Raw genomic sequence first — 20,919 nt, 5'->3', positions numbered from 1 at the left:
ACCATGTGTCCTCAGAATTTTCCCCCTTAACTCCTCTATTTGACAACCCTGACTTTCCCCTGGAAACATCTAGGAGGAGTTTTGCCCTATAGAAACTAAACGGGGTGAACCGTGTCGGCCAATTGGTGGATAGAGGGGAGATTGTCCCCTTCCCCACAGTGCAGACTAAATGGAACCTACAGTCTTCAGAGATTTGGAGGTACCTACAGTTGAAACACTTTGTATCAGTGAGCAGAGTACGACTGGCTGCTGCCAGACCACTGACCATCTTTGAGAACATGTGCTTGGGTCCTTCCCGTCCAACACATTTTCTCTCCTGGTGCTACAGATACCGGACAAAACAAAAGTTTTCGGATCTTCCTAAATACACAAGAAACTAGGAACATGATCTGCAGACTGACCTAACGGAGGTAGACTGGAAAAAGAGTTTCCAGGCTACTTTTGTTAGCTCAGTTAGCTATTCAGTGATTGAGACTCAATTTAAAGTTTAATCACGTTGGTACAGGTGTTCCCGTACATTGGCCAAAATGTTCCCTGGGGTACAGGATACATGCTGGCGATTTAACAATGATACGGGTTCCCCACTGCATATTTGGTGGGACTGTCGTTCACTCCGCCCTTTCTGGGATAAGGTCATCTCCATCTCTAGGTTAATATTGGGTTCAGAGGTTGCTTCTGAGCCTATGTTTTGGCTCCTCAATGTGTTCCCCGCCTCTTTGATAATTTACAAGAAGTCCCTATTAAAGTTCTTTAACAGCGCTGCTACAGCGGTCATCCCAGTCCGATAGCGGTCTATTACACCGCCTACCATTTAGGAGTGGTTTAATAGAATTGACATGTATAGGTCGATGGAAGAATTGAGGGCGACGCAAGAAAGGTTTCTGGAGTTCACAGCTACATGGTATCCCTGGCTTGACTTTAAGTCCTCTCAAACATACTTATTGAATACTAGCTGGAGTACCCAGCGTTGCCCGGGATTTTAAGAATGTCTGTTCACAAAAATAAATTTAAATATTACACACATTATAAATAACATTGTAGATAGCTGTATACCCGTGCTTCGCTACTGGATGAGGATGGTAAATTAGAATGATAGTTGTTCGTTAATTTATGTTGGCTGGAGATCTAGTATATAGGCATATCTTGCTTCCCTGACGCACTTTGTGTAGTGGCCAGACCCCTTTTTGGTCCCCCAAGGGACCCTGCTCTTCCCACTATACAACTGTCTGTGGCTTCCTGCTGCCTCCATTCCCCTCCTCACATCATGTCAGTGCCCCTGTGAAATTACTAATTTTATTTACAGTTTCTTATATAGTGCAGCACATTATGCATCTCCTGATATACTCTGTGCTGCTGGGGGACCGTGCTACTTTCACTATATAACTCTCAGTGTGTGGGTTTGTGCTACCTGCATTCCCCTCCTCAATGTCATGTCACTGGCCCTGTCACATGGAGCCCTGTCATCACTGACATATCATACATGTCCTGATATAGTCTGTGCTGCTGGCCCACCCCTAAGGGTGCTAGTGGTGTGTTACCCCCCACAGTGTTCATTTCCAGAGTGTAAGTCATATGTGTAGTAAGTTTGGTGTAAATTGCTTCAGGCATTCTAGAGTTATGCTGTCTGCTGAAAAACTCTGTGCTGCTGCCTCACCCCTAGGGATGCTAGGGGTGTCTTATCCCCACAGTGTTTGTTCACAGCTTGTAAGTCAGATGTGTACCAAGTTTGTTGTAAATTGCTCGAGGCCTTCCACAGTTTTGCTGTCTGCTGAAATACTCAGTGCTGCTGCCTCACCCCTAGTGGTGCTAGGGGTGTCTTCCCCCCACAGTGTTTGTTCCAAGATTGTAAGGCATATTTGTACCAAGTTTTGAGTACATTGCACCAGCAAATCCGGAGTAATGCTCTCCTGATATACTCTGTGCTGCTGTCTGCCCTCCTAGGGGTGCTAGGGATTTCAAATTGTTTTAGTTGCCTCCGCCGTGTTTTAATACGCTCGTATGTAAAATTTCACAATCTTCGCTTGTAAACTGTGGATTTGTATAGAAAGACAGAAGGACAAATTTTCATTTTTATATATTAGATGGCCTAAGTCTGAATCCCAATAAACACCCTATACTAATGGAGGAGAGCAGCGCTGGAGGAGATGGTGGGGAGCACAGGGGGAGAGCAGCGCCGGAGGAGACGGTGGGGAGCACAGGGGGAGAGCAGCGCTGGAGGAGACAGTGGGGAGCACAGGGGGAGAGCAGCGCCGGAGGAGACGGTGGGGAGCACAGGGGGAGAGCAGCGCCGGAGGAGACGGTGGGGAGCACAGGGGGAGAGCAGCGCTGGAGGAGACGGTGGGGAGCACAGGGGGAGAGCAGCGCTGGAGGTGACAGTGGGGAGCACAGGGGGAGAGCAGCGCCGGAGGAGACGGTGGGGAGCACATGGGGAGAGCAGCGCTGGAGGAGACGGTGGGGGCACAGAGGGAGAGCAGCGCCGGAGGAGACGGTGGGGGCACAGAGGGAGAGCAGCGCCGGAGGAGACTGGAGAGCCGCGGGCACAGGGTGAGAGCAGAGCCGGGGGAGAGCCGGGAACGCAGCGCTACAGCACCTGGCAGCGTAGCCGGCTCTCCCCCGTCTCCTCCGGCGCTGTTCTCACCATGTGCCCGTGGCTCTCACATCTCCTCCGGCGCTGCTCTCCCCCTGTGCCCCCACCATCTCCTCCGGCGCTGCTCTCCCCCTGTGCCCCCACGTCTCCTCCGGCGCTGCTCTCCCCCTGTGCTCCCCACCGTCTCCTCCGGCGCTGCTCTCCCCCTGTGCCCCCACCGTCTCCTCCGGCGCTGCTCTCCCCCTGTGCCCCCACGTTTCCTCCGGCGCTGCTCTCCCCCTGTGCTCCCCACCGTCTCCTCCGGCGCTGCTCTCCCCCTGTGCTCCCCACCGTCTCCTCCGGCGCTGCTCTCCCCCTGTGCCCCCACCGTCTCCTCCGGCGCTGCTCTCCCCCTGTGCTCCCCACTATATCCAATAATTTGTTACTCATCACTACCTGCACAGCCTGGCGACTCTATCGTTCACAATTAGGCATTTCAGCACAACACTGTTCTTCCACTTCCTCATGTTGCCACTGCTCAAGTTCCCACGACTCAAAGCTCTTCTTCATACTCACAGTGGTACAGGGGTTGGCTTCTATTGGTCAATCATACTCTGAATGAGGACTGCTTGAAAATGTTTTCTCAACTGACCGAAAAGTACCCCAACTCCTCTATTCCATTATTTGTTTACTATCAAGTGCGCAGTTATGTTTCTAATGTGATGTCCCGCATAGCTGTTAACACTGCACTCACTGATCTAGATTCCTTGGTTAGAACTTCAGGTGCCAGGAATTTGCTCCACTAATTTATTATATTCACACATCAAAAACAATTAAATTTAGACGCTTTACAGACGGGCATGGCAAAACGGATTGTAGATTTGCCTACTGTCCCACTTACCTCACTTCTAACTGCGTTCACTAGACTCAACAAAATTTTAGTTTCCTCCTAATATGCAGAAATGCAGTATAAACTGCTGCACAGAGCTTATTATTCCCCGAAATTGAGAATGCTGATGGGTGCATCTACTGACTCAAGATGTTTTAAATGCACAGCTCCTGATGCTGATCTATTTCATTTTATGTGGAGCTGTCCTGAGGTTAATACATTTTGGTTGACAGTATTAAGTACATAAAAGATGCCTATGGAATTGCCCTCACTCCTAAACCAGAATGGGCTCTCTGGGACATAGACACGGCTACAGTACCAACCATGCCACATGCTGGTCAACGATTATTGTTGATTAAAATTGCGGCAGCAGTGGGGAAAACCTTATTGTCTCAGTAGATCTCCTTTGATACCCTTGACATTACCGCTATTACTACCCCGAACCTCCTATTTATTTCACATGGACTGGGAAGAGATGTCCCTCAATAAGGAACAAAAAGCAGAAAAGTTCTTTAATACATGACTGCCCCACGTCAAATCCCTGTCCCCATCACTCCGTAATACGCTGCGGACAGCGCAAGGAGGTCTTGACGTTGAGGAAGTAGAAGAGGACGCGCTGTCGATAAACCCTGCAGGTCTGAGAACCTATGATGCCTGGGCCACGCGTAGAGACTAGAATTAGCCTTCCTCCTACTTGCTTGAATTTCCGCAGTACCCTGGGCAGGAGGGATACCGAAGGGAATATGTAAGGCAGGTGAAAGTTCTGCGGAACTGCCTGTGCGTCCATGAATGCTGCCTGAGGATCCCTGGTCCTTGATCCGAAGACCGGAACCTTGTGATTGTGTCGAGATGCCACGAGATCCACGTCTGGCAGACCCCATCTGTCTACCAGGAGTTGAAAGACTTCGGGATGAAGGCTCCACTCTCCGGGGTGAACGTCTTGGCGACTGAGGAAGTTCGCTTCCCAGTTCAGGACGCTTGGAATGAACACTGCTGATATAACTGGTAGATGGCGTTCCGCCCCAACATAGGATTTTGGATACCTCCAACATTGCCATGCAGCTTCGAAGGCCGCCCTGATGGTTTATGTAAGCCACTGTGGTGGCGTTGTCTGATTGTACCTGAACAGGCCTGTTCCATACCAGAGGCAGGACGAGAGTGTGCAGTAGTGATTCTTCCTTGGACCAACAACCCTGAAACAAGTGTTGCTCCAACACTGCTACCCATCCCCGAAGACTGGCGTTCGTTGTCAGTAGGACCCAGTTGGGGATCCAGAAGGGACGGCCCCTGCTCAATTGCTGGTCCTGGAGCCACCAGGACAGCGAATGGCGAACCTCCGGAGTCAGAGAGATAATTTGGTATCTGATCCAATGAGGTAGGCCGTCCCACTTGGAAAGGATCAACCGTTGCAGAGTGTGAAATTGAGCACACTTTACCATGTCGAAGGACGACACCATTAGGCCAAGGACTTACATTGCCGAGTGTATCAACACTATGGGACGATGAACGAAGTGCCTTATCCTGTCCTAAAGTTTCAGGACTTTGGGGGTAATTCGGAGTTGATCGCAGCAGGAAATTTGTTAGCAGTTGGGCAAAGCCATGCGCACTGCAGGGGGGGGGGGGGGGGGGGCAGATATAACATTTGCAGAGAGAGTTAGATTTGGGTGGGCTATTTTGTTTCTGTGCAGGGTAAATACTGGCTGCTTTATTTTTACACTGCAATTTAGATTTCAGTTTGCACACACCCCACCCAAATCTAACTCTCTCTGCAAATGTTATATCTGCCTCACCTGCAATGCAAATGGTTTTGCCCAACTGCTAACAAATTTGTTGCTGCGATCAACTTGGAATTACCCCCTTTGTCTGAAGACAGGAACAGTCTCTGACTGTGTGTGTCCAAGAGTGCCTCTAGGCGCACCATGCTCTGAGCTGGGACCAGCGAGGACTTTATCTTATTTATTAGCCACCCGTGGGCTTACACAAAAGTTACCGTCAGTTGTAGATGACTGAGGAGAACTTTGTGTGAACTTGCCAGGAACAGAAGGTCGTCCAAGAATGGGAGGATTCTCATTCCCTGGCGACGGAGGTGGGACGTCATCAAGGCCATGACCTTGGTGAAGATCCGAGGAGCCATAGCCAGTCCAAAAGGCAGAGCCTGGAATTGGCAGTGAAGGTCGCCAATAGCAAACCGCAGGAACTGCTGATGCAAAATGGCAATAGGAATATGCAGATATACATCCTGTATATCCAGGGATACCATATAGTGTCCCGGTTCCATAGCCAGAACTATTGAGCTCAGCATTTCCATACAAAACTTGGACACTCTCACAAACTTGCTCAAAGATTTGAGGTTGATCATAGGCCGGCAGGACCCATTGGGCTTCGGGACCAGAAAGAGGGTCGAGTAATAACCTTTGCCCCTCTGGGGCCCAGGAACCGGCACCACTCCAATACTCAGGAGGGAACTTACAACCGTTTGTAGAGACTGCACTTTCAACGGATCCGACGGGAGAGCCGTTGTGCAGAACTGGTGAGGGAAACGTCTCTTGAATGAGACAATGTACCCGTGAGAGACAACTTCCAGTACCCAAGCATCTAAAGTGGTCGTGAGCCAGACCTGGGCGAACCGTAGAAGTCGGCCTCCCACCCTGGGGTCCTCCAGGGGGAGGCCCGCCCCATCATGCAGCAGGCTTGTCATGTTTTGTGACGGGCCGCCCAAAACTGCTTCGCCGTGGGCTTACAGGTTTTGAAAACGCGCGTTTGTCTAGGGTGTGACCTTTCGCTTTCCCTTGAGGTCGAAAGGAGCGAAAAGTGGCACTTTTTGCCTTCTGAGAAGGATTAGTAGTAGGGAGAAAAGCGGTCTTAGCAGCTGCCACCTCAGACACAATTTTATTTAGGTCTTTAGCCCAGCATACATGAGGTGAAGCACTGATGCTGCATTGAGAGCGCTAATCCCCCACATTGCGGATCTGCTGTAAAGATGGTCACCAGAAGGGATCCCTGGCGTCTCCTTTAAAGCTTCATACACGAAGGAAGGCTGGGTTTGCATCAGCAGGAGAAGCAAACCCAGCCCTCCTGTCTCACCAGATCCATCAGCATCCTATTGCCTGCACATGGAGGAGGGGAAACACTGCAGCCGGGAAGAGACATCAGCGCAAAAGGGGCTGAAACAGCAGGCTGGCAACGTGGTGGGGTGCAGGCGCTGTGATAACAGAATGCAGCGCAGGGAGTCACGTGAGACGCTGAGCTCCAGCACGCGCCAGCGAATTCAATAAAAAAAAATTATAAAAATGAAACTGCTTGGCGGGCGGAGGGCAATGGGTTGAAGACCCCTGCTTTAAGTGTTCCAATAGTAAAATATGTATGGAAGGCCTGCTGGAAGAATCACCACCACATGAAAAGTTTATATAGATAAGTAAAAAAGGAGATTGTAAACTCTCACACTACACTTTCCTTAATGGTTTATAGACATACACAGAAGAGGGGGGGGGAGAAAATAATAATAATAATCACCTATTAATGGTCTCATCATTGGGTAGTAAACCTGCCATACGGTTTCCAGCGACATGCCGCTGTCCATGTAGATCGCTCCGGCAAGCGACTCAAAGATGTCCCCCATCGCCTTTGGGACTTCAATGTCTTCCTCTTTTTCTTCATCCTCTTCCGATCTTCTCAACTGTGGATTGAAAAATATATGAATATGTATGCATACTGTCTACATTTCTATTTAATCTCCTTCCCTTCTTGCTAGTATTTCCTGCTTAGTATATATTGTATCACTAAGAGACTTAATAGATTCAGCAAGATAATACAATCATGCTACCAAATCAGTTTGCAGAGCTCCCCCGTTACTGTTCTATATCTGTCTCTTAGACATGATCCCCTACTCTCCTCACAGAACCCTAATGTCTTATGCATGTATGATAATTCCATGAACACCCAATAGCTGTCAGAGTACCAGGTATAACGTTGGGTGTGGGGTAGGACAGAAAGTTGGTCAGGGGGGCCCAAGGACAAACTGTTACCGTAAATGAGCAAAAAAGTGGCAGACACTGGATTGCTCATAGCTTGATTATACTTAGCATGTGATTACCTCTATATTAGTGCAATCCATAACCAATTATGGATGTGTGTAATATAAAGGTGTAGTAATCAATGTTTATACATGCCCAATAACAGAAAGGTAGAATAAAAAAGGGGGTGTGCTCTCTCTACAATGGCGCTGGTCTCTCTTACGGTCACCTATGTATGTGGATAATACCAAGGTGTGAAAGTGTATGTTGAAACACACTGGTATGGTAAATAAAATGGAATTTAATACAATACTAGCATACAATGTCTAAAAACAAGCAATACATAAAAAAACAAGTGGACTAGGAACAGGCCATGGGGGGAATGTGATCCTACCGATGCAGGTGGAGGAGCCGCAGGTGTCAAATAAAGGCAGGGTACCCCGGGAAATACCCTGCTGGTGGCTCCTCTGATCGAATTCCCTTCCAGGCAATCAGGAAAACAGTCCGCCAAATGTCCAGGGGGTGGGCAGCGCCACAAGGTATCTCCAACGCGTTTCGGGACAGCCTGGTCCCTTCTTCAAGGCAAGATACCTTTGTGGCTTGATGGGGATCCTTTTAAATGTCTTTTAGCCAGTGAAAAACGGCCGAAAATGGTGGGAAAAGGTCACTTCCTGTCCAGACCGGAAGTGACGTTTGCGGTCCATTCAAAGGATGTTTTGATCGGAAATGATGTCAGAAATGCGTTCCACAGTGTCCATTGCTCTCTCCTGAGAAGATATCAGCTTCTATGAGTGGGAACAGTGGTGGACAATCGTCTTTTTAAATGTCTTTTAGCCGTTTTTCACTGGCTAAAAGACATTTAAAAGGATCCCCCATCAAGCCACAAAGGTATCTTGCCTTGAAGAAGGGACCAGGCTGTCCCGAAACGCGTTGGAGATACCTTGTGGCGCTGCCCACCCCCTGGACATTTGGCGGACTGTTTTCCTGAGTGCCTGGAAGGGAATTCGATCAGAGGAGCCACCAGCAGGGTATTTTCCGGGGTACCCTGCCTTTATTTGACACCTGCGGCTCCTCCACCTGCATCAGTAGGATCACATTTCCCCCATGGCCTGTTCCTAGTTCACTTGTTTTTTTATGTATTGCTTGTTTTTAGACATTGTATGCTAGTATTGTATTAAATTCCATTTTATTTACCATACCAGTGTGTTTCAACATACACTTTCACACCTTGGTATTATCCACATACATAGGTGACCGTAAGAGAGACCAGCGCCATTGTAGAGAGAGCACACCCCCTTTTTCATTTTGCACTTTTGTACTGAGCCCTTAGGGAGCTCTGGCACTCTCCACACGGCCAGCTGTCTCAGTCCTATACAGCGCAGACTTGCTACTCCCGCCCTCCAGTTTGCACAGAAAGGTAGAATACTTGCTGTAGTACAGTATACTGTAGTCTTCGTTAGCAGTGCTCTGGGCACCCAGTAGCAAACCTGTGTCCGGCGTGTCGTGAGCCATTTTGCATCTTAGCACGCCAAGGCACGCCTTTGTTGTAAGTTTTGTAACAAGGCACAGGTGACTCTCATACCCTAAAATATCACTAGAAGCCGTGTCTCTGCAATACAGCAGATTTTACACACTTAGTACGTCTATAACATGGGGAAGAGCGCTCTTTCTGGAGATTGGCTCTATAAATAAAATCAGACATCTGAAGCCCCCCTTTCCCCTGTAACTCCTAACCCTGTAGAGAACTCATTTATTTATTTATTGCCCCACATGACAGAATTGGTAGTTGCATGAATCTATAAAAAGCATGAACTGAGGACCGCATGACTGCCCCAAAAGAGCTGATCAGCTGAAGCGCTGTGCCACCCATGATGCTTTACTGATCTAGCACACTAGGTCTTCATGTTGTAAGGAACAGCTTTTCCCACTCCAGTGTAAGAGAACCGTCCATCTATAGTCTGCTTAAATGCAGAGCAACCTCTCTGAGAAGCATCATACAGCACCAGAAGATTAGCACAGCTTTCTTGCACTTATTTATTATACTTCTCTTTAATGCCCCAAAACCATCCAACGCACTGCAAAGGTCAGTCATCCTCTTAGACTGATCTAATGGAATGCTTAACCCACAATGCCCTGATGTAAGTCAAATGTAAAATCCACCTTAGAGCTGTGGAAATTTACTGTTCTGTTCCATGTGAGAAATAATAGGATTTTGGTACTTACCAGGTAAATTCTTTTCTTTGAATCCATAGGGGGCACTGGAGTACTCTTGGGATATGGACGGCGTAGCAGAACAAAGGCACTGAATATTTAAATTTAGAACTCTCCACCCCTCCATATCCCAGAGTACCTCAGTGTACGAACCCAGTGTTTTTACTGAGCGAACTACTATAGAGAGGTTGACAATGGAGAATTCCTATAACATAACGGACAACAACAAAGTTGACCCATAACGTTAATGTCAACTAAACAGTTGACAGCATAACCGATAGACCTTTATAGTTTGAACCAATCGGTGAAAATGTGTTACCATAAGCTCCTTTGAGCTTAATACAAACCAGGTAAAACGTGTTACCCTAAGCTCCTCTGAGCTTAAAACAACCCAGGTAAAACTGCTCTGGGTGGGCGTCCAGTGCCCCCTATGGATTCAAAGAAAAGGATTTACCTGGTAAGTACCAAAATCCTATTTTCTTTTTCATCCACTAGGGGTCACTGGAGTACTCTTGGGACGTACCAAAGCTTCCCTCGTGGGCGGGAGAGCTGTTTGACACTTGTAACAGTAGGCAGCCAAAGCTAGATGCTGATGCCGCAACCATTCATAACGTGTAAACGTGCACAAACGTGGTGCACTGAAGGCTATGTAGCCGCGTCGTAGACGCTCCACGACCCGCTGGTTCTGACATTCCCACAGAACCTGTGGGATGAGCTATTACTGACGTAGGCGATTGTAACTTAGCCTTAAAGTAAGCCTGACTTGTAGTCATTATTATCCAACTGGATAATGTCTGCTGAGAAACTGGCTAACCCCAGTTGGCAGCATCCTAGAGAACAAACAACGTATCCGTATCACGTACTGTAGACGTTCGGGACATATATAAACGCGTAATGCGTGTACCACATTCAGAATTCTAGAATGTGCTGTCAACACAGGAACCACTATTGGTATATTGATGTGAAGAATAAGAAAGCGGAATTCGTCCGAAGATCTGCTTTGTCATGAGAAAACTCAAATACGGTGGCTTGGAATACAAGGCACCCAAATATGAAAACAAAACCCTTGCCGAAGCTAAGGCTAGAAGAAAAATGTTTTCCCAAGTGAGAAACTTAATCCCCATTTGTTGTAAGGGTTGAAAATATGAAAACTGTAAGAAATCTGAACCCAACCTCAAGTCACCTGGCGCTGTAGGTGGGATAAATGGAGGCTGCACTTTGATGACACCTTGTAGAAAGGTGTGTACAGACGCAATAGAGTCAAACGTCTTTGAAAATAAGTTGACCACACAGATACCTGCACCCTCAGTGCAGATAAACGCAGTTTTCCATCCCACCCCGTTTAACAGAATACGGGTAACTTGAAGGATAATGTCGGAAACTTCCGAGCTTTACCACCTATGTAAGCACACCAAATTTTGTAATAATGAGCTGCCTTAAGCGGCTTACTAGCTCGTAACATGGTTGGTATAACCGATACTGTAATGCCCTATTTCTTTTCTTAAGAGGGCGGTCTGAACCCTCACCCCGTCAACCGCAGCTGCGGTACATAGGTAATAGGTACATAGGTAACTATGGGTAAAAGAACGTTCCCTGTTGTAACAGGTTGGACGTATTATGAGCGGGCCAAGATCGTGTGCAAGTATTCCTTGGAGATTCGAGAAGCAAGCTCTCCGAAACCCATGAAATATCACTAGTATGACTGTGACGAACTGTCTTATGATCCGTTTTGGCAACGGAGAGAGCAGCGGAAAATGGTGGAGCCAGATACACGATGCTGAATGACCACACGAATGTGAGAGACTCCACCGCCACTGCCCTTGTGATCTGTTGTTTTGTACACATACTGAGCTTTTGTAATTGTGGCGAGATGCCATCATGTATACCTGAGGGTAACCCCCTTCTGTGGACTCACATATGAAACACCTCTGGATTTAATGTCCAGTTTTCAGGATATAAATCCTGACGGGTGAGATCATCTGTCTAACAGATGTCCACTCACGGAATGAACCCCGTTGACATTATCACATAATGGTGTTCTGGGCAATTGAGGATTCGAGTTACCTGCCGCATTGCCATGCGGCTTCTTGGTTCTCCCTGGTTGTTGTGTATGCAACTCCCGTTGCGTTGTCTGACTGCCCTTGGTCAGACTGAAAGCGAAGCATGTAGTGCATTGTAAATTGCACGGAGTTCCAGGACATTTATCGACAGCAATCTGTCGTGATCCGTTTTAGAACCTCTGTCGCTGATCTTTTTTAACTACAACTCCTGAACCTCTGAGACTCTCGTCCAGAGTATATACACCCTCGCCCCTCTGTGGGAAACGCGAGTGAAGGCCGGCGAACTAAATCGCTTTGAAACACATCATTATTCTTAACAGGCGAATACACCAATGTACCGCTAGTGTGCGTGTTTTGCACTAATTACTAGATGTACATTTGTTCTTTCTGGTGTAGTAGGTAAATGTCTTTGATTTTCCGTATTTATAATCTTACCTAGGAATTTACGTCGTTCAGACGGAATTAGATGCGATTGTTTTTGAACTTGATCTGCCACCGCAGTATACATTAGTAGCGCAAGTTAGAGGAACTTTGTTGAGACAGAGTTCTTATGAGCAGATCGTCTAAGATAGAGGAACTCTGTTGAGACAGAGTTCTTATGAGCAGATCGTCTAAGTATGGAACGATTGTCACTGTCAGGACTCTGAGATGAGCTATCATCACCAACATCACTTTGGTAAATACCCGAGGCGTTGACAAGAAACGGTAGACCTGAAATGGTTAATGGTTGTGGCGTTTTGCAAACGCTAGAACCTGTGATGACCAAATCGGAATGGGTAAATACGCATTGTGAAGATCAAGTGCAATTATGCAATTTTGTGGCTCCAATAAGCAAATACTAACCGCAGAAAATCCATTTTCAAACTGCAGTAAGTGACTTGCTGATTGAGATTGCGACGGAGCTGTCTGGTTTTGTTACCTCAAACAGAGGGGAATAAGTAACCCTGACTCTGTTGGTGTACTACTGCCTGGTTATAAAGACAGCTGAAAACCAGCAGAGACTAAATGGCAACCTGCCAAACCGTTCGACAGAGGCAGTCTTGTCCTTTAATCTGTAAATAGCTGAGACATCCATGAGTTGAAGTCTGGAAACCCCGCAAATGTAACATGTAAAGACGCGCTTCCACAATTGGAAAAGAGGTCATCAAGCCACTGGCTTGCTGACTGTAGCGTCCTGTCGTTACAAGGCATGACTGTTTTGTACCACCGCCTTGAAAAAACTGAAGTCTAAAGGGATTAAACGCCGGCACAAGTATTTCCGTTTTGATACTGGATGCGGTAATGGCTGAATATCAAATTTAGGACCAAACAAGCTCTGGCCTTGTCGTGCTGAAACTAGCGACGATGAAAAGTGAGAATCGAAGTAACCGGCGTTAGCAGAAGCTTTACAGATATACTCTGCAGCTTCTTTTAACAGTGATCTCATTGTTTCCATACATAGAGTCTAGTGACCCAAATGTATCTTGGGTCTTTATAATGTTTGACACAGACGCATTTACCAATGGCGGATCGCGTCATTTTGGAAACGATTAAATAGTGGTTAGAGTCTACTCAGTCTCTGTAAAAATAGAGACATTGACTCACTGGGATTTAGCAATGTATGTTGTCAAAAACCCCGCACTATCTGAGTGCTGGACTAATGTACCCTTCTCACTCGTAGTTATCGGTGTGAGATTTGACATAGAATCGTGCATTAAATTATAAGACCAGTTAAATAAACACTCTGGTACCCAAAGGGAAATTGGCCCTTTGGAAAGACTGTCTTTTGTTAGAGCTGGCGGAGTAACTTCCGAGACTCCGATGTTACCGCTCTTTTAATTTGAATTGCCCATGCTTATAGGATTTTTAAAATTATTTTTAGTCTGCGCTAGAGCCTTACTCGCTATGCAGACAGACACCACAATAGGCAACGGACAGACACTTGCACGACTTATTGAAGTTATTATGTGTCATATATATATTTTATTGTATATGAAACTCATGGTTGTTCCTCTCTACGGAAATCTTTAGTAAAAGGCGAAAGATTTATTCGATCTGAAGAGAAACCAGAGTATTCTTTATGTGAAAAGCAGTTCACATGGGCATGTGAAACCCGAACCAAATTCCCACTAACACCCCTGCGCCTCTGGTGGCTTAGAGATGTAGGGCAGGAATGTTCCAGAATTACAAACTGGAAAACAACAGGAAGCATGGTTAAAATGGCCCCTTTGCCATGCTGACCCTGATAATCACAGAACAAATTACAAATGTTTCCGTGTTAATATAGCCTATTATACAGTATAATCACAGGCCGGGTACAACACATGCTCTATGAATAAATATATATAAGCTCATAGCCTATGATAATTACAGACATTAATATATTTATACAGCATTAATATAGGCTCAATAGCCTATTATACAGTGATAACCACAGTCTTAATATAGGCTCCATAGCCTATTTACAGTGTTAATAACAGCCATTAATATAGGCTCAATAGCCTATTATACCGTGAAAATCACAGACAGTAATATAGATTCAATAGCCTATTACTGCCAGGACAGGTAACAATACATTATAAATACCTGTGACATATATATATATATATATACACTGCTGTTCATATATTTGATCCGCCAGCTTCCACCGTGCCTCTTCCCCCCTGTAACGCTGTGTGTCTGCGGGAAGCCTGCACTGGCATGTCACCGTCTCTGTACTGAGACTGAGGGAGCGTCTGCGGCCGTATGGCGCTGGGCGGCCGGACGGAGCTGGGCGGCCGAACTCTCTGCGGGAAGCCTGCACTGGCACTTGTGGGTGGATGGTGCTGGGCGGCCGGACGGAGCGGCGGTCATACTGAGACTGAGTATGGCTTCCCCCCTGCTGGGCGGCCGGACGGAGCTGGGCGGCCCGAACGGAGCGCTGGGACGGGCGGCTTGCAGACGTAGCGGCTGGGGCTTGGCGGGCGTATGAGCGGCGAAGCAACATATTAACCCCAACATAGCGGGGCGGCAGCCTGCGCTGACCGCCCCGTTCCCCAGCCTACCTTGCTTGCTCCTGATCATGGCTGCGACGGGGCTTCTTATGTGTAAGCTCCGTCCAGCTTCAGTGATGTAACTCATGGCTGTGACGGGGCTTCTTCTGTGTAAGCTCCGTCCAGCTCTGTAGTCCTGGCTGCGACGGGGCTTCTATGTGTAAGCTCCGTCCAGCTCTGTAGTCCTGGCTGCGACGGGGCTTCTATGTCCAGCTTTCAGTCAGCTTTCCAGTGATCTATGGCTGCGACGGGGCTTCTTCTGTGTAAGCTCCGTCCAGCTCTCTAGTCCTGGCTGCTCTTTGCAGGAGCAGTGGGCTGTCTGTGGCTGTGAGGGTGCTCTTTGTGAGGACCGACACGCCATGCGCTGCCCGTGCAGCGGCACTATCCCGGACCCATGTCTTTCTTGAAACTGGGAAGGATGTGCTATTAAAAAAAATTTAAAAATAAAAATGAAAAATTAATAAAATCTTCCAACAAGTGTGGGAATCCACAAGCCGATGTTAGTGCTTTGAGCACAGAAAAAACACTGGGTTCGTACACTGAGGTACTCTGGGATATGGAGGGGTGGAGAGTTCTAAATTTAAATATTCAGTGCCTTTGTTCTGCTACGCCGTCCATATCCCAAGAGTACTCCAGTGACCCTAGTGGATGAAAAAGAAATAAGATCACTCACTAGCAGCAGTTCAAAAGAAGCTAGTTGTAAAGGCTTTAACACTAAAATCATGTCCAAAGAGGACTGAATCGTGGCCTCAAACACGTTGTGGCTTGTAGGAAGGCCAGCACCTCCGTTAAAAGCACCAGCCTCTTCTGGATGAACAGTGTACAGAGATCTGAACTTCATTTCACACCATTATCCAAGCCATCCTGTAGGAATAGGAGTTGACAGGCCAACTCGAAAGCGGTCTATGGGAACTTATGACACTCCAAGCACAGGAACATAGGTCATCCAGAACCTACATTAAATTTCCTGGTGAAACAGATACTAAGCATGGTTTTGAGGCTAATGATTCTATCCAGCTCTGTGTTGATTAAGATACAGAAAATGGCAGACTCCAGAGTCGTCTTAGACTCTGAATTTACCTCCTAAGGGGTATATGCAATTCACGGCGAATCGCGGCAAATTATCGCCGTTTTTTAATTCGACGCAATTCGACAGGTGAATTCCGGCAGGTGGCTGCCGGAATTCACCATATTCAATGAAAAACGGATTTGACAGTCCCGCGGGCGAAAATCGGCCGATTTGCCGGATTTTGCCGCGATTTAAAAAAACGGGGAAAACCCCGAAAAAAAAATGGCGTGGGGTCCCCCCTCCAAAGCATAACCAGCCTCGGGCTCTTCGAGCTGGTCCTGGTTCTAAAAATGCGGGGGAAAATTGGGCAGGGATCCCCCGTATTTTTAAAACCAGCACCGGGCTCTGCACCTGGTGCTGGTGCAAAAAATACGGGGGACAAAACAAGCAGGGGTCCCCCGTATTTTTCACACCAGCATCGGGCTCCACTAGCTGGACAGATAATGCCACAGCCGGGGGTCACTTTTATACAGTGCCCTGCGGCCGTGGCATTAAATATCCAACTAGTCACTCCTGGCCGGGGTACCCTGGGGGAGTGGGGACCCCCTTCAATCAAGGGGTCCCCCCCCCCCAGCCACCCAAGGGGCCAGGGGTGAAGCCCGAGGCTGTCCTCCCCCCATCCAAAGGCTGCGGATGGGAGGCTGATAGCCTTGAGTAAAATGACAAGAATATTGTTTTTTCCAGCAGTACTACAAGTCCCAGCAAGCCTCCCCCGCAAGCTGGTACTTGGCGAACCACAAGTACCAGCATGCGGGAGAAAACCGGGCCCGCTGGTACCTGTAGTTCTACTGGAAAAAAAATACCCAAATAAAAACAGGACACACACACCGTGACAAGTAAAACTTTATTACACACTGCCGACACACACACTTACCTATGTTGACACGCCGACTGCCACGGTCTCCGACGATCCGAGGGTACCTGTGAAAACAATTATACTCACCTTCCAGCGTCCAGAGGGACATCCACGTCCAGAGATAATCCACGAACTTGTTAAAAAAACAAAACGAACACCCGTTCCATGCCGGACTGAAAGGGGTCCCATGCTTTCACATGAGACCCCTTTCCACGAATGCCGGGAGATCACGTGACTCCTGTCACTGAAGTCCCTTCAGCCAATCAGGAAGCGCTACTTCCGTTTGCGCTCACCTGATTGGCTGTGCGCTGTCTGAGCTGTCAGACAGCGCATCGCAAAGCCGCTCCATTAGTTTCAATGGTGGGAACTTTGCCGTCAGCGGTGGGGTTACCCGCGGTCAGCCGCTGACCGGCGGCTGACCTCACCGCTAGCCGCTAAGTTCCCACCATTGAATATAATGGACGGAGCTGTGCGATGCGCTGTCCGAGTTCAGACAGTGCACAGCCAATCAGGTGAGCGCAACGAAGTTGCGCTTCCTGATTGGCTTTAGAGACCTTTGTTGACAGCTGTCACTGACAGGTCTCATTCGTGGAAAGGGGTCTCATGTGTCAGCATGGGACCCCTTTCAGTCCGGTGGTCCGGGTGTTCGTTTTCTTTTTTTGCCAAGTCCGTGGATTTATCTCTGGACCATGGCTGAGGTGAGTATATTGATCTTTTCTTTTCAGGTATCCGTGGATTCTACATGGAGAAGAGGACCGATGTCGGCGTGTGAACATAGGTAAGTATGTGTGTGTCGGCAGTGTGTAATAAAGTTTTACTGTCACGGTGTCTGTGTACTGTTTTTATTTGGGTATTTTTTTTCCAGTAGAACTACAGGTACCAGCGGGCCCGTTTTTCTCCCGCATGCTGGTACTTGTGGTTCTCCAAGTACCAGCTTGCGGGGGAGGCTTGCTGGGACTTGTAGTTCTTCTGGAAAAAAACAATATTCTGTCATTTTACTCAAGGCTATCAGCCTCCCATCCGCAGCCCTTGGATGGGGGGGGACAGCCTCGGGCTTCACCCCTGGCCCTTGGGTGGCTGGGGGGGGGACCCCTTGATTGAAGGGGTCCCCACTCCCCCAGGGTACCCCGGCCTGGGGTGACTAGTTGGATATTTAATGCCACGGCCGCAGGGCACTGTATAAAAGTGACCCCCGGCTGTGGCATTATCTGTCCAGCTAGTGGAGCCCGATGCTGGTGTGAAAAATACGGGGGACCCCTGCTCGTTTTGTCCCCCGTATTTTTTGCACCAGCACCAGGCGCAGAGCCCGGTGCTGGTTTTAAAAATACGGGGGATCCCTGCCCAATTTTTCCCCGCATTTTTAGAACCAGGACCAGCTCGAAGAGCCCGAGGCTGGTTATGCTTTGGAGGGGGGGACCCCACGCCATTTTTTTTTTATTATTATTTTACCGTTCCAGCAAAAAAAAAAAAAAAAAAATTAAAAACAAAATAATATTTTTAAAAATATATAAATAATACTTGTGCCTCCAAAAAAAAAAAGTACCTAATCCCTTCTAATATAAATAGATATGCTATTCCCCAAAAAAAAAACCACAAAAAAAACATGTTTAAATTTTTTTTATTGTTTTCACCCTCCAAAGTGTGGCGGATTGAAAATGACGAATTTACTGTCTAAAAGCACTGCTGTCGAATTTCCAAACTTGAATTGAATATGCTTTTGTCGAATTGCAGCACTTGTATCATTGCAGAAAAGTTGAATTTGCAAAAAGTCGAATTTCAAAAAGTCGAATTTGAAAGTCCGTTTTTTTTGACGGAAAGCACTGAATTGCATTGACGAATTTTTTTTTTTGGCGAAAATGACCCGAAATTCGACAATTTCGGGAATTCGACCGCAATTGCATATACCCCCTAAGTCTTCAGCAAGAGTTCAACAAACAGGTACCAATGAAGCTTAAATACTAGCTTCAGTAATTTTGTCATCCAGAGCATTGTGGCCTAAATATTCAGAAACCTCTCATATGCGTCCAGTGAGCAACACTAAGTCTGGCCTGGACCTTCCTGACTGCAAAGAGGAATTGTTCCGATCACTTTTCCATTGCCTTGCCGACCAATGCGGAAGCTGAAATAGGTCTCAGAGAAGCATCTGCTGCTACATAAAAAGATTTAATAATGGCCTCAATTATCCTATCTATATTAAACTCAACAGCTGCAGCATTCGGAACCAACAAACATGCTACAGGGGCCTTAGGTGAAAACTCCCATTTGTCCATATCCACCTAAGGCATAGGCTAAAGGGTCAGCAACAGTCAGGGGGTAACCTGAAACTTCAGTTCAGGTTTGATCCATGCCTCACAAATCCAACTGGGGGAGACAGACGAAGGAAAGGAAACCATTTTGTCATACTCAAACAAAATATTTTCCACTGACTTTTCGCTGTCCAACGTGTGAAATGCCTGTCAGACCACCCAAGCTAAATAATCCAACCCTAGGCAGCTGGCTTTAAACCCAGTGTGGGTTCTGGTACTGGGATGCCGGCTAAGATTCATTCCTCTCTCAACATGGTTTGAAGAGGTGTGGCCAACCACTGACACATGGCTTGGGGTTTCTGCTGCCTGGCCAATAGTGGGGTGGCAGTGCAGGAACCCCCTGGTAACTATGTTTGGTGGACTATCCCAAGCCGCTTATCTGACAGTACAGCAAGGCTGTCAGCTGAATTCAAGTAATAGCGGGAAATTCAAATATATTATAGAGAGAGCGAAAGATAAAGAGTATAAAAAAAAGACAACGGTACCACCTGCGATCCTTGCTAGTAAACTGGCTGCTGGAATTTTAAGTGACTCCACTAATCACAAAGTAACATAAAAAAGGAAAGGCGAAAAAAATTCCTGCGCACTAGAAAGGGTATATAACACACTTTTCTTTAGTGAAAAATGATTTTTAGATATAGATACAGATGTGTGGACTTCTTTCCTTATCCACAAGAAATCTTCACATTAGTAGAGATACCCCATGTGTTGTTGTCTTTGTAAAAGAATATGAACCATACGTCTTATTTCTTGCGATACAACATTAGGGGGAAATCTCGTTTCGTAAAAAAATATATATAAAAAATATACAATAAAAAGTCCGAAAACAGTCTTTTGTTTATCTGGTATCCTCCTCCTTATTGTAGCAAGTCGTTCCCACCATATATGACTCCTTGTCTGGCTCCTCAGTAAGGGTGCATGAAAAACAAATAATAAGGAATCATGGTGCAGACTTCGTTACAAATTTATTCAAAGACACAATATTTTACAGTTAAAATGCGTACCAGAAGAGACCTTCCAGGAAGGCACAGTGCTCTTGCTGCCTAGGACCTGGTGAAGGTACAGCTCTATAAGGGGGAGCTCAACAAATACCCTTATTTGCTTTTTACTGTGCCTTCCTGGAAGGTCTCTTCTGGTACGCATTTTAACTGTAAAATATTGTGTCTTTGAATAAATTTGTAACGAAGTCTGCACCATGATTCCTTATTATTTGTTTTTCATGCACCCTTACTGAGGAGCCAGACAAGGAGTCATATATGGTGGGAACGACTTGCTACAATAAGGAGGATACCAGATAAACAAAAGACTGTTTTCGGACTTTTTATTGTATATTTTTTATATATATTTTTTTACGAAACGAGATTTCCCCCTAATGTTGTATCGCAAGAAATAAGACGTATGGTTCATATTCTTTTACAAAGACAACAACACATGGGGTATATCTACTAATGTGAAGATTTCTTGTGGATAAGGAAAGAAGTCCACACATCTGTATCTATATCTAAAAATCATTTTTCACTAAAGAAAAGTGTGTTATATACCCTTTCTAGTGCGCAGGAATTTTTTCGCCTTTCCTTTTGAAAGATAAAGAGTAATAGCACAGGCTGCAAAGAAGCCCAAAACAAAACCATTCTGTCCAGAGCTCCCAGCGGGATGGTGATACAGGGGAGAAGCTACAGAAATGTCATCTTATTTATAGTGTCAATGACACAAAGGAAGCTTTGTATTCCCATTGTACCAGTGTTCAATGACTATTGCAGTCTGAGAATAAGATGGAATATCAGTGATAAAAACTATGAAAGGGATAAAGTTGCCCTATGTGATGACACCATACTAGTCAGATTCTGACACTGCGTTACACTGGATGAAACTATCAGCTGACAGACACTGATTTCTTTATCCTGGGAGCACAGACATCTGCTTTATAGTCATCAGTCA

At 46.6% G+C, this 20,919-nt stretch overlaps 1 protein-coding gene and 1 non-coding gene across 2 annotated transcripts in view; both read right to left on the bottom strand.

Moving 5' to 3' along the window:
• Window positions 1-20,919, bottom strand: part of DICER1 (dicer 1, ribonuclease III) — a 222,538-nt gene that overhangs the window by 17,952 nt on the left and 183,667 nt on the right. Inside the window, exon 27 of the mRNA XM_063946538.1 lies at window positions 6,969-7,131. Within this exon, the coding sequence (XP_063802608.1) occupies window positions 6,969-7,131 (163 nt within the window). The remainder of the gene's footprint in view (window positions 1-6,968; window positions 7,132-20,919) is intronic.
• On the bottom strand, window positions 13,681-13,793 carry LOC134981583 (U5 spliceosomal RNA). Its single transcript, XR_010190709.1, has one exon. It is a non-coding gene; the product is annotated as a U5 spliceosomal RNA (small nuclear RNA).

This window comes from Pseudophryne corroboree, chromosome 12, assembly GCF_028390025.1.
Source record: "Pseudophryne corroboree isolate aPseCor3 chromosome 12, aPseCor3.hap2, whole genome shotgun sequence".
NCBI classification, from domain to species: domain Eukaryota; kingdom Metazoa; phylum Chordata; class Amphibia; order Anura; family Myobatrachidae; genus Pseudophryne; species Pseudophryne corroboree.
The sequence above is the reverse complement of the archived record's forward strand: the minus strand, read 5'-3'. Positions and strand labels throughout refer to the sequence as shown.